Here is a 13344-nt window from a genome sequence, read left to right on the forward strand (position 1 = left end):
TGGAGCTCCAGCCACCGAGGCTCTTGTGTTGGCGCCGGGGCGAGGACGGGGATGGGGGTGAGGGGCTGTCCCAGAACATCCACAGCTGGTGCTGGCCCCCTTCTGCCTGACAGCTTCCTGGCCCGGGTCTCCCGGTGCCCGGCTCCGAGTCAGATGCTTGGGGGGCGGTGGCAGCGCCCGCAGCCGGCCTCGGACGGCGCGGCGGGCTTCTAGCCCCGCGGCTTGGCGGAGGGGACAGGCTGGGGAGCTGGGCGTTCCGAGCGCGCGACGCGCGCAATCCGTGCCACGAAAAAAGAAACCCAGCGAACTGGCCCCCGGGCGCAGGGACCTCTCCGGACCTGGGTACTTTGCGGCGCGCTTTCCAGGCGGCGCCCGGGAGGCCGTGGGGTTGGCTGGAGCCACTCCTGCCGGGGGCCTGGGCTTTTCAGCCAGCTGTGGACCAAACGGTCCTCACTTACCCAAAATAAGTGCGCCACGCGCAGGCGGCGCGCGGGCTGGGCTGGGGAATGGGGACCGCGAAGCTGCAGCATCCCGATGCCCTGAATGACTCCCCGCCCGGGCGATTTGTCTGTTGCAGCTGGCACGGGCCGCCCAAAGTGGGAGCAGCGCCTGGAGAAGGCGGGAGGAGCCCGGCCCGCGGAACGGGCGGCGGGAGAGCGGGACCCCGGCGGCGCGGCACGCGTGAGGGCGCAGCGGCGGCCGCAGAGCAGCCCCGGGCGCGGCGAGAGGCGGCGGGAGCCGGCGGCCGCTCGACACCATGCGGCGAGGGGGGCTGCTGGAGGTCGCCCTGGGATTTACCGTGCTCTTGGCGTCCTACACGAGCCACGGGGCGGACACCAATGTGGCAGCTGGGAACGCGAAGGAAACCCGAGCCAGCCGGGCCAAGAGAAGAGGCGGCGGCGGACACGACGCGCTGAAAGGGTAAGGCAACGGGGCAGCTCCTCTGGGGTGGGTCTCCCCTCCCTCTCCTCCAGAGAAACTGAGGGGATGGACTCCCGACCCGGGAAGTGTCCCTCACAAGACCTCCTGGGGGCACCTTAGAAGTGCAAGGGTTACCCGGTCCTCTACGCATTCGAGGATAAACCACTCTAAGGATTCCTGCCCCAGAGGCGAGGTCATGGTTAAAAGGAATCCTGGGCCATTGTCGAGGCCGATTTTGGGAGGCCAGAAGGGTTCTTTGAGGAAGAAGGGGAGGAGCTGCGACTGAGAGTAGAGAAGTCCATTCCTTTCCCTTCATACCAATCCGCTTGGGTTTAGGGGAAAGGACTTTCCTGTGGGCATCTTTGCAGATGCTCCATTTGTAAGGGAGCACGGGCAGGGAGGGATTCCAGGGACAGGAGGAGAAGACACACAGTGAGTGGTCAGCGTCCTCTAAGTCGTGCTATTAAAATTAGGGAGTGAGTTTTCTGAGCAGCAGTGCTCTTCAGAGGTCTACGCTGGAAGCACAGCAGGGCAAGAGTTTCTGAGAGCTTGTTTCTGGGTTGTAAGGAGTTCTCATTTCACCGGGGCACTAACGCTGCTGTGGCCCAGCCTTAAAGGGTGTTTTAAACCGGTGGTGTATGTGTTGGGTGCATGCAGCTGGGCACTTCACCAGCTTCCTATGCTCCTGTTACAGAAACTGTTTCAGCAGGAACTATTTAAATTAGGCAGCTCGACTGTATAGGGAATACACTTCTTTTAAAATTGTTCAGATTGAGAAAGAAATTCCTTTCTGCGGTTAACTTCAAGCCTCCATAGGAGCAGCAGGATGGACTGTAAAGGACCCATTTTATCTCCTGGGAGGAGCCTATTAAGTGAACCCAGACGGGAAATACTCAGAGGCTTTCCATGAAGTGCTTATGATTCTCATTGTTGCTCTTTTTTTTGAATAGTTCTGTAGCTTGATTATAGGGCCCTGAGTGACCAAGTGATGTTGTCTCTGGGATATGTGGCTGAACAGTTCACTTATTATTTCTTGTTATGGGCTGTTTTAATTGTATCTGTAGTGACATTTGCGTTTGTGTGGCCCAGGTAGGGAATAAAAAGTGCACTAAACTGACAGATGGGTTTTTGAATCCTGATCTGGACTGGGGACACGATGACTGTCAGAGCCACGCACTTAGACTGTGGTAAAATATGTGTGGTTTCCTGACCCCAGGAAATAGTTACGATTAATTTAGTTCCATCTTGGTCTGTGTGGGATTCCGCCAGTGTTGGAAAGACAGTTTGCCTACCACGTGAAGCTGGATCCTCATCAGGCAGCAGGCACTGATTGCTCTGTGTGTGAGGCCCATTGCAAGTTCAATAGATGGACCCAAACTCTGACTTTTCATATGTTTTCAAAAAGACCTAATTTTTCCAGCATTTTTCCTTCAAAAAATATTTCTGCTATGTAATCTTATCTTGATATCTAAGCTTGATGCCATGGTTCCTAGAGAGAGAGAGAGGAAGTGGGGGTTTAATTCAATGGATAAAAGTCTGCAGGAAGACATTAGGCCCGACCAGACAGTCATTTGTCTCATCTCTATGTGCTGTCACCAACCAGGGTGTTTCCTTGGGAGGCACAGACTCAGTGTGGAAACAGAAACTAAGCTCTGCTGCTTAACAGGATGTCCACACTTTCCCTCACACCAGCGCTTCCTTCTGTTGGGATTTACGTGTTTATGACTATAGAGAGACAACCCTCTCTGTTCCTCGTAGGATTTGCTCCCTAACACAGATGTTACCCTACTATTTATAAAGCCTTCCTATAAACATGATATTAAATAGAACAGCAATTCTGACTATTCCTAATTCTCATGTTACCTTTAAGGTTTTACATATAAACATGTTTTAAAAATAATTAAAATTAACCTTTATAGTATAAATATTATATGTTTGTATGATATGATATAATATAATAATGAACCTTTATAATATAAGAGGTTTTATTGTTATTCTCATGTTATCTATTTGGGGAGGTAAAAATGATAATTTAAAAAGATATACAATTAAAAGTATTGTTTTACTTAGTACTCAGAGACCATTTTCTTGGGCATTTAAAAAAATTATAGGCATATACATATACATATACAAATACATGTACACATGAATATATATGTATATATACACACATATAGGTGTGTCCTTTTTTTAAAAAAAAAAGTTCTTTATTGTTGAAAGTATTACAATATGTCTCCTTTTCCCCCCATTGGTATGTGTTCTTTTTAATTCATGCTGTATTTTTACATACATACTGTATTGAACCTTGCTCACTTTCATATATTGTTAGTGCATCCATCAATAAAATTATATGTATCTACCTCATGCATTCTCTTGGCATATAGAATTCCATAATGTGGCTGGTACAGTTCCCTAATGATAGCTCTTTAGACTATATCATTTTTGTGTGCAATTACCAACATTCTTCTACATACCTACGTGTGTACGTGTGCAAATTTATATGTGGTGTAAATGAATAAAAATAGAATTTCTGGTTCATTTTAAACAAATGCCAGTTCTGATGTTAAATTTGAATAGCATTTAAATGTATTCTCTCTGCTCATTGCTATTACAGTCTCCCATGAATAAGTCTTTGAACCATGCCCTGCTGCATAAGTCATCAGGTAAAGCAGTTGTGTGTTACATTTTTCCAGTTATTGCTTAAAATTCTATTTTTGCTAGTTAAAATAGTACCAGCTTTAAAACTAACCTCTTTGACTAAAGTAAAACCTGTTTACCATTTTAATGGAAATGCACCATTTATGAAGTGAAAGTGATTTGTAACCCCGGAGTCTGCCTGATGCCCAGTTGGTGGCAGCAACTTTCAGCACCTCACTAATATTTCCTCTAGTTAAAAGGCACTTTAAGCTCATCAGTGTCGGTGTGCGCTGGCCTAATCTCTCTTACAAATACTGCCTTCTTGTCTTTCCCTGAGGTGACAGGTGGCTACAGGATTCGCCTTCATGTTCTTGGTACGTATACGTATTCGTATCCTGTCAGCTGCCTCACTTCACAGGCTAGGGACTGCCTAGCTTTACCATCTGGGTGTATAGTCTTAGCTTGTCTTCTTCTCCTCCCATCCTGTTGCAGGTGTTTTTTTTTTCTTCCCACTGGGCAGCAGCAGTTGTTCCACAGTGGAAATTTAAGCATCCTCAAGTTCCTTCCCAGTTTTTGCTGTGTTTTCTTAGAGTAAATCGCCAATTTCTGTCTTTACAGGAATATTTTTAAATGGAGTGAGTGTGGTCTGCAATTACTCTGCAAAAAGTACATTTTTCTCGATTTTGAAATGAGAATTTTGCAAGTTTCAAAAGCGTTTTCAAATAATAAGTGTATAGTAGTTTTCTTTTGTTTGGGCATTGTTAATTTGTGTGAAATGAGTTTATGAGAAATAATAAAATTCTAGCTTTGTTGTTGAAACTTCAGTCCATCACATTTTTTTCTCAGCCAAATTCTTAACTTGTGTGATTAGGCAAAAAGTGTGGGGGACAATCCAATAAAAAAAAACAAACCAAATGCACAACTTTACTTGAGAAGGAGTAGTTATGCGCTATTTATTTATGATTGCCTTATTGCTTTAGCTCCCAAATAAGGAAATATTACAGTTTCCTGTCAAAGGGGAAAAAGAAATCTTTAGAGTGGAACCCCTGCCTCTAAATCTCTGATAAGATGAATTGAGAAGTTTTATCCTTGTTGCCTGGTTTGTGAGTGTATGAGACTGGTTGTGTTTCACACAATTTGTCCCCTTGTGCGTGACTCCTTTTGGTCTTTGTTTATTTGTTTATTTTTTTCCAGAGGTCTTGTTCCCAGAAAAATACACATGGAACAGTTCATACACAGGGTAGATTATGTGACGGCAAACTCCTAGGGATTAATTACACAGAAGTCTGTTATTAAAATAAAGAACGTTAACAGGGAACACAGAAAAAGTTCTGTAGACTTTATAACGCCCATTTTACTTTACAAAGGGGACTTTAAGGCTTCACCTGAAGTCAGATAGGCTAATCATTAAATATGGCTAAAAGACTCCTGCAGTGGTATGGTTTGTCCTTGCATTTATTGAAAAGATTAAGCTAAAATATTGAGGCACCATTAAAAAAGATATTCTTAAGTAGAAGGCTTCAGTAATTCCACATTTTAAACAAGAAGATGGAGACACAATATTTATTTATGTGACTCATTTCATAACATTTAAGACATAGTGGTTGTTGACAAAAATGCATAAGTTGTTGATATTACAAATAAATTAAAACATGCACCAGTCTCCTTGAGATGGGGTTAGGGCTGATGGAAACAGAATTACAGATATCTGTCCAAATTTATTTGGAATTATAAAGATTAGTGAAATGTTTCTTTCTTGTCTTGTGTAGCAGATACTTAACAAGGTTATAGTATTTTGCCAGTGACTCTAAGCAAGCAAAATACTGAACAAATTATTAGGCTCTTTACACACTAGTTTGTTTGCTTTATCCTACAATAAGCCAGGCAACCAATCTAAATAATTTGGGAATATGAGCCTTAATTTTCAGTGTGAAAATAAGGTTTTAAATATGTTTTCTTGAGCTCTACTAACATTTTTTTTCTGTTTCTAGAAACTAACCCAATAAATGGGGCCCATTCGAGCAACTTAGAACTTTTTCCCATAATTTTGTTTTTAGAAAGCTGAAATCAATAATGTATCAGGCCTGAGTTATATGGCAGGCATATGAGAGTTTAATGTTTCAAGAGTGTTAAGCTTGATTTTCCCATTAGGTTGTAAAATCATCAAAGGCAAGAAAGCAATCATAAGCATTTTAACATTGCGTTATTGTTAGATGGGATTCCAGAGAGTTCATTAACTCAGGAAGCCTTGATTGAAAGCCATCCTGAATTTAGGTGCGTGGAATGCCAGAGACATACAGCCATGGCCCCGAGGGGCTTAATATTTGCGAGCACAGTCAGATGCATTACAGGAACCAAGAGTCAACAGAAAGATAGTAGAGGACATGGGATCTAGGATTAAGTAAAAACAAATAATGAGAACAATTGTTGCAGTGGCAGGTGACATTTAGATGACATTTATGTACCAGGCACTGCTTTCAGTGTTTTACAGATGGGACCTTATTTGATGCCCACAGCATTTCTATGAAATGAGTCCTTTCATTAGCTTCCTTTTACAGCTATAAGATCTGAAGCACACAACGGTTAAGTTTTAAAGACACATTTTTAATATTTTTTTCTTCATTATTTTAGTCCTGGTTTTGGTTTTTCATTCCACTGGACAAAAATGTGGCGCTAAAACATTGTAAAATTCCCCTTAAAATTCCTAATATTTCTTTGTGCCCGATCCCAGGCATAGTTAATAACATGATAATATTTTGTCAAACAAGAAAATTTCTTTAACATTTCTGCAATAACATAATAGAACAGAAGGAATTAAAAAATGTTAGATCTGGTGGGGTCTTTGGATGGCACATATCTTATATTTTAGCATTATAGCTTGACTTTTATTGAGAGTGGTAGGTAACCATCACAGGCGCTCTCCTGCATCACCCAAGGTTCTGAGCTAGAGACATTGCTCATGATGTCATTCAGAATCTCTTGCGCTCATGTGCCATGTGAGAGATTTTTCTCAGAATCAAGTTGCAAGAGAGACTTCTCTTTCCAGGAGAGGCTGCTATGTGTCTTAAATTCTTAAGACACAATATGACGAGTTACTGAATTCTTTCCTTTTTTACCTTGGTTGCCTGCAATATATAATTTTTACATTAAATTGCAGGAATAATGGTAAAGAATAGCAGGTTCTGATATATCCCTCATGATTGCCCTTTACATATGTTTATTCATTTAACACATACCTTCTTGAAGAGGGAGATTATACCTACTTGCCCATTAAACAGATGAAGAGATGGAGGAATGCAGAGTTCTAGTAATTATTCCAGAGATATAAATTAGTAAGAGGTAGAGTTGGGAAATCTGTCTTCATAGTCTGTGCTCTTACCAATGTGTTGCACTGCTTCTCCAGTGTAATAAATCTGATACATGGTAAGTTTATTCTTTTTTCCATAGTCTTGAATCTTTCATTTCCCCCAAATCTTCTCCTACCATTGCTTCGGGGAAAGACTCAACATTTATTGAAGGCAGATGCAGTCACATGACAAAGGAAGCGTCATTGTGGAAATTGGATTAATCAGAAAAGACTTCAAAGTGAAAGTCTACCAGGGCTCAGCCAACTGTGGACCAAGCTTCCTGTTTTTTATAAATAAAGTTTTATTGAATCAAATCCATGCCCATTGTTTACATATGATCTATGTCTGCTTTCACACTACAGGGATAGAGTGGAATAGTTGAGACAAAGATTGTATGGCCTGGAAAAAAACGAATTATTTGCTCTTTGTCTTTACAGAAAAAGTTTGCTGACTTTTGTTCTATGTGACAAATAAGTGACTGTCAGGACTGAGAACTTCTTAAAGGCGGTTTCCTTTTTTGTTTTATTTATTACTGGGAATAATTAGGAGCTGGGCATATGGTAGGTGTTCAATATTTAATTTTTGAATGCCTGGCCATTTTGATGGACAGGTTGACAGGATAAAGTAAATTATATAAATTAGAGCTCGAAGGACGTATATGAGAGAAATGAAGAAAAATTTGAGTGGAAAAGGCACAAAGTGAAAAGAAGATAAAGTGTTTACGCTCATGGGCAGGGCTTGCATTGCCTGGCTCCCAGGGGCCCAGCTCACAGTGTAGCCTGTGAGAGTAGTGCCTTTGGAGTTGGATAATATGCAATCTTGTGAGCCTGTCCATAGAGTGACATTGTCAGGCTGGGAGAGGAACTAGAGGACACATACCATCACTACCTGATCGTGGGAAAGGTGAAGATGGTGAGTTAGTAAAGGATTTTAGGATAGGAACACGATCAGATCTTTGCCACTTGGCAGAAGTGTGGGAGGCGCATGGTTTAGAGAATAGAGAGACTAGAGGCAGGGAGATTTGGGGGGCTAACATGGAATCAGGGTGAGCATGGACGATGGCCTAAGCAATGGCAGTGGAGGGGTTAGAAGAGGCTCAAGGTGTTCCAGAAGTAACCTGGCCAGTACTCAACCACTAAGTTGTGTGAAGCAAAGTGTTCGAGGCACTTAGGATGTTCCCACCTCCATGTATTATTAAAACTTATTACACATGAAAACATTATAGCACCATTAATGAGAAATGAAATCATTCCAAGTCCCTGTACTACAAGGAAACAAGCTATTTTCATCTGTGTTTTGGTTATCTTATTGCTATGTAACCAATTACCCCCAAACTGAGTGGCTTAAAAGAACAACAATTTTATTATTTCTTATGATTCTGCAGGCCAGGAATTTGGACAGGGCACAGTGGGGAACCTTGTCTCTGCTCCCTGCAGTGTCACTGGGGCTGGAATGAGCAAGAGGACTTCTTCACGTGTGTTTCTGGTTCTGTGATTGTGGACTGGCGCCTGCAGCCCTGTTTACTTTGGTGTGGCTTAACTAAATGGACAGATAGAGGAGGGGAATAAAGGAAGCAAAGAGTCACTTGTCTGGCTCTTTTGGGGGACTTCCAGGTTTTAAAGCTCTCTCCGATGTGATCTCCTGCCTGGGCCTGCCCCTGGGGATGGAGCCACGTAGTGTGTTTTTTCAAATGGGGAAACTGAGCCCCAGGTGCAGCGACCAGGCCTCGCTCAGGACAAGTGTCTGTTGTAGCTCGATCTTGAACAAGAGCTTCTTGACCTGGGTCACATGCTTTCACCCCATATGTTGACTGCAGAACTGACTTGAATGGCTGAAAGCTGGCTGGAAGGGCTGGATGGGCTCATGTGTTTGGATCGTTGGCTGCGTTCCTCACAGCTTCATGTCGTCTCAGATTAGCCCCCTTTCACATGGCCTTGTGGCAGATTCTCCAGCAGTGTAGCCAGACCTTTTACATGGAAGCTGAGGATTCCAAGAGTACAAAAGTGGAAGCTACCAGACTTCCTTCAAACTTAGCCTGGGCTTGCATGGCCTGGAATTCCATGCAAGTCACAGGCCTTGTCTAAGTTCAAGGGCATGAACAAAAAGCCATAGTTTTAGCATGGATGGAACTGGAGAGCATTATGCTAAGCGAAATAAGCCAGTCAGAGAAAGATAAATATCACATGATCTCACTCATTTGTGGAATATAATGAACAACATAAACTGATGAACAAAAACAGATCCAGAGACAGAGAAGCATCAATCAGACCGTCAAACCTCAGAGGGAAGGTAGGGGAGGGTGGGGGTAAGGGGGACTTGTATGCATGCATATAAGCTTAACCAATGGACACAGACACCAGGACGGTGAGGGAATGAGTCGGGGGCTGGGGCGGGGGGGCCAATGGGGAGGATAAGGACATATCTAATACCTTGATCAATAAAGAAAAAAAAGCCATAGTTCCCCCCGCCCCAGGTTCTTTATTTTTTCCATCACTATATATCTACTCTATGCCCTCATCTACCTCCACTCCCCTCCCCCGAAATCACCGCACTGTTGTTGTAGTTCTTTATGTGAGGAGCAGCATGTGTCTGCAGGAAAGGGAGGAATTGGGGAGGACATTTTTGGACACTAGCTATCAAAGTGAAGGAATGGGTTTTTGGGAAGGATAATTAGATGTTTAAGATTTTTGTTGTTGTTGTTATTGTTAATCCTCACCTGAGGATATTTTTTTCCATTGATGTTTAGAGAGAGTGGAAGGAAGGGGAGAGAGAGAGAGAGAGAGAGAGAGAGAGAGAAACATTGATGTGAGAGTGACACACTGATTGGTTGCCTGGCCAGGGCAGATGTTTATGTTTTAATCTAACTTGATTGAGTCTGATTGGCTTAGTTCCCCACTGAAGATGCATCATGGTGTTTTGCTACTGTGACTGCATAATGAAAAATGAACAACATGTCTCCATGTTCTGTTAGGTTAATGTTAAGGCACTGTTCTTAGCCTGTCCACAGTTCCACAAACCCTAGGAATAATGTTATAGTTCTAATAAACTGGCCAATTTTGTTTTATTGAAATAGAAGAATTATGAAACTCCTAACTTTCCTGCTTTCTTTTTAGCTTCTAAGAAACCTGGACAAATTTAATGCACACTTTAATTTATTATCTTAGGTACCTGATATGTTTTGCCTCCTTCTATATGGGATTTTATTTTCAATTTCTATTAATAGCCAATTTTTTGCATATCTGTTGGTATAATTTGCCTCAAAAGTTGTTTTTAGAATCAAGGAGTATAATTAATAAATAAAAAAGATGTACAGTTGCCAATACAATTAGAGTTGTAATGAGCCAAATGCTATTAATTTTGTCATAAATGGAACAGCCACATTGTTAATAGAACAAAACTGGATTAGGAATGCAGTCAAGTTTTGATTGTAGATCCAATACTCTACTATCAAAGTCTGGTTTTAAGTCCTTGTGACTTTCCCACTTTCTCAAGTGGCTTTTGTGTTGAAGTTATCACAGAGTCTATTTATTCAGCCCCTCGGAGCGGAAGGGAGAGGGGACAATCCCCTATCTCCGCCATTCCCAGCCGGAGATGTATTCCAGACATCAGGCAGGCCAGAGCGGGAGAACTGCTCCATTAGACAAGTTATTTGGTTCAGTGTTCTGAAGGCTTATGAATTCCTAGACCATCAGTCATACTTACATTCAAATATAAGTATCCAAACACATCGAAGTCCAAATATAGTACAACCACTTTACAACGTGGGTGCTGGGAGACAGGATTTATGTCGGCCCTATGGACACATTATGTCTGCTGTTAAGCTCTTAGTTTCGTAGTTTTGAACTAAACTGGTGTGATATCTCTGTTAATAAAGAGAAGTATTCTAGAGACAGGTATTTGTTTTTCTGTTTCTTCTCCTTTTCCCTCTACCTGTTTTCCTTCTTCCATGTCATCAATATTCTTCTCCTTATTACTCTTCTTCTTCTTCTTCATCATCTCATCTTTTTTTTTCTTCTTTTTTTTAAAAAAAATATATTTTATTGATTTTTCACAGAGAGGAAAGGAGAGGGACAGAGAGTTAGAAATATCGATGAGAGAGAAACATCGATCAGCTGCCTCCTGCACACCCCCCACCGGGGATGTGCCCGCAACCAAGGTACATGCCCTTGGCCGGAATCGAACCTGGGACCTTTCAGTCTGCAGGCCGACGCTCTATCCACTGAGCCAAACCGGTTAGGGCTTTTTTCTTCTTATAAGTAACTTCATGAGCTGAGCTTCACATAAAATAGGGATAATAGGAATATCAAATAAGGGTTAAAACATTAAGAAAATTAAATTATGAGTAAAACGTTACATTTTTACCTGAGGGTCTTGGGGTGTTCAAGAAGAAAACAGAGATAAGATTTTGTTAGGGGAGGGAAGGAGAAAGACTGAAGGAGGCAGTGGAAGGGAGTCAGGAACAGGTTGTGGATGAAGAGTCCAGTCAACCAGTTACCTGCATTGGACAGAGCAGGTCCCTCACTCATGGCAGCCTTGCTACCAGGTGACCTATGGCCTGACTGGACTGCTCAGGGGACCGAGAAAGATAGACACTTGGATGTCAGAAAAGATTCTTGTAAAACAATTAGTGAAATTTTGTGGAAAAATCAGGTCAAGCCAGCATTTATTATGCACCTATGTATATGGTACTATGTAAGGTTTGGTGCTCTCTCACTCTCCTCACGAATGATGGTTTATTGTCTGCCATTTCCCCTACTCATTTGATGCTAATTTAGATTGAGTAAATTAATAGGTGCCTTTGATGAATAACTTTTAAAGACTCTTCTTGGTTTTGATTTTTTGGCATATGGAATCATGACTCAGGTCTTCCTCTATAGTCAGATCATCCATCTTTATAAAAACATTACAAGTTAGAGTGATAGTGGGGCAGACGTTAAAAATTTATAGATGCAGAAACCGAGGCCCAGAGAGAGTTTATTAAAAAGTGCTCAAGATGCTTATTTACTTCTCTATGAAGTAGGGAGATGTGGAAGCTGAGTCCCACAGCGCCAGGAGCCGATTTCATTAGACGTGTGTCATTGCGCAGGAGATTATGCCTCCCTTTGTGTTCATACCCTGGAGAGGGTGAGTGGTACCCGAGGGTCCTTAGCTGGGCTGCCAATAAGGGCACAGGGCACAGGGCACAGGGCACAGGCACTTTTCTTGTTCTCTCTTTATTTGGCTTAGGAAGTGCGATCAGCCTCTCAGTGGTCAACCCAGATGGGAGGCTTTAGCTCCTCAGGACTCCCTTCAATCAGTGGAAGTCTCTGGCTTAGGTGGGGTCAAATGGGATGGGGCTTTTAATGGAAGGTGGTTTCCGGTGAGGGTAGCAGTGAGGGGGTGGGAGAAGGAGCACTGGGAATCTTCTCTGGGAGTCTGAAGGGTAACTCCCCCCCCCCGCCACCTGACAGTCACACTGCTAATGAGCAGTTAGAATGTTCAATGTCCTGGGATGGGCCACCGCAATTCTAGGTCTGTAAACTTGGACTCTTGTTGCAACGTGCTGACTCGGTTATCCAAACTATTAATTTATACATTTAGATTCCATGTAATAAGCATGTCAGTAATGAAAAAACTCTTGTTTTCCGTATCATCTATCCCAGAACATCTGCTTAATCTAAGTGACAACTATGTATTGAGCATTAGCCGTTTTTGAATCGGGGATCTAATGCTTAATTCTCAGAATGAACAGCCTGTCTCAAGCCAGTTGATATTATCATCTTCTGTCCAATGATTCTAGGCAGAACTACATTTGGAATATCTTTCTCTCTCTTTGCTGATGGGGTTAATGTCCGAGATGATGTGGACATGTGCTCTCCAAGGAAGCACTTGATATGCAACCTTCAAGTGGACAGAACGTTTTTTAATTTTTCATGGACTGCTGCTGCTTCACACCCCAGAGTTTAGGCCACTGACCTCAAGTTTGCAAATTTTATATCCCATTACCACCCTGTGAGCTCTGTACTCCCCAGGGCCACATAGTTGATGTTTTAGCTGGAATCTGAGAAAGTGTCTGAACATTTCCTGAAGAGTTGGCGAGGAGCAATTTGGCAGTTCAGTCATAAAAACCCAGAGCTAGTGGCTGGGGTATATGTTATAATGACCTCACACTGTTTCCTATTTGAGCCTGGTCGTGGGTAGCTGGGTAGAGTGGTATTGCTTGTGGGACTGACTGTATTTTAAAGGTCTGAGGAGTCATTTTCAATGAAGACTAATAACCATTGGCCATGTTTACAGGGAGGCTTGGAAGTGTGGGCGTAGGGTCTGTTAGGAAGGAACCTCAGACAAGTGGCTTGACCAGTCTGAGCCTCAGTTTCTTCACTTATAAATGAGATTATAATACCTTTCTGGGTTGCCCGGAGGTTTAATGAGATAGTACATTTCCCATTCCTACTACAGT

The 13344-nt window shown here is 42.7% G+C and overlaps 1 protein-coding gene across 2 annotated transcripts in view; it reads left to right on the forward strand.

The window, feature by feature from the left end:
• FBN1 (fibrillin 1) overlaps positions 1–13344 on the forward strand; it is a 230076-nt gene that overhangs the window by 176 nt on the left and 216556 nt on the right. For both annotated transcript variants that reach the window (XM_070423353.1, XM_070423361.1), the window contains exon 2: positions 578–921. In XM_070423353.1, coding sequence (XP_070279454.1) covers positions 758–921 — 164 coding nt within the window. In that variant the 5' untranslated portion in view covers positions 578–757. The remainder of the gene's footprint in view (positions 1–577; positions 922–13344) is intronic.

This window comes from Myotis yumanensis, unplaced genomic scaffold (assembly GCF_028538775.1).
Source record: "Myotis yumanensis isolate MYYU_CA2020_CCGP unplaced genomic scaffold, mMyoYum1.0.hap1 SCAF_1, whole genome shotgun sequence".
Taxonomy (NCBI): domain Eukaryota; kingdom Metazoa; phylum Chordata; class Mammalia; order Chiroptera; family Vespertilionidae; genus Myotis; species Myotis yumanensis.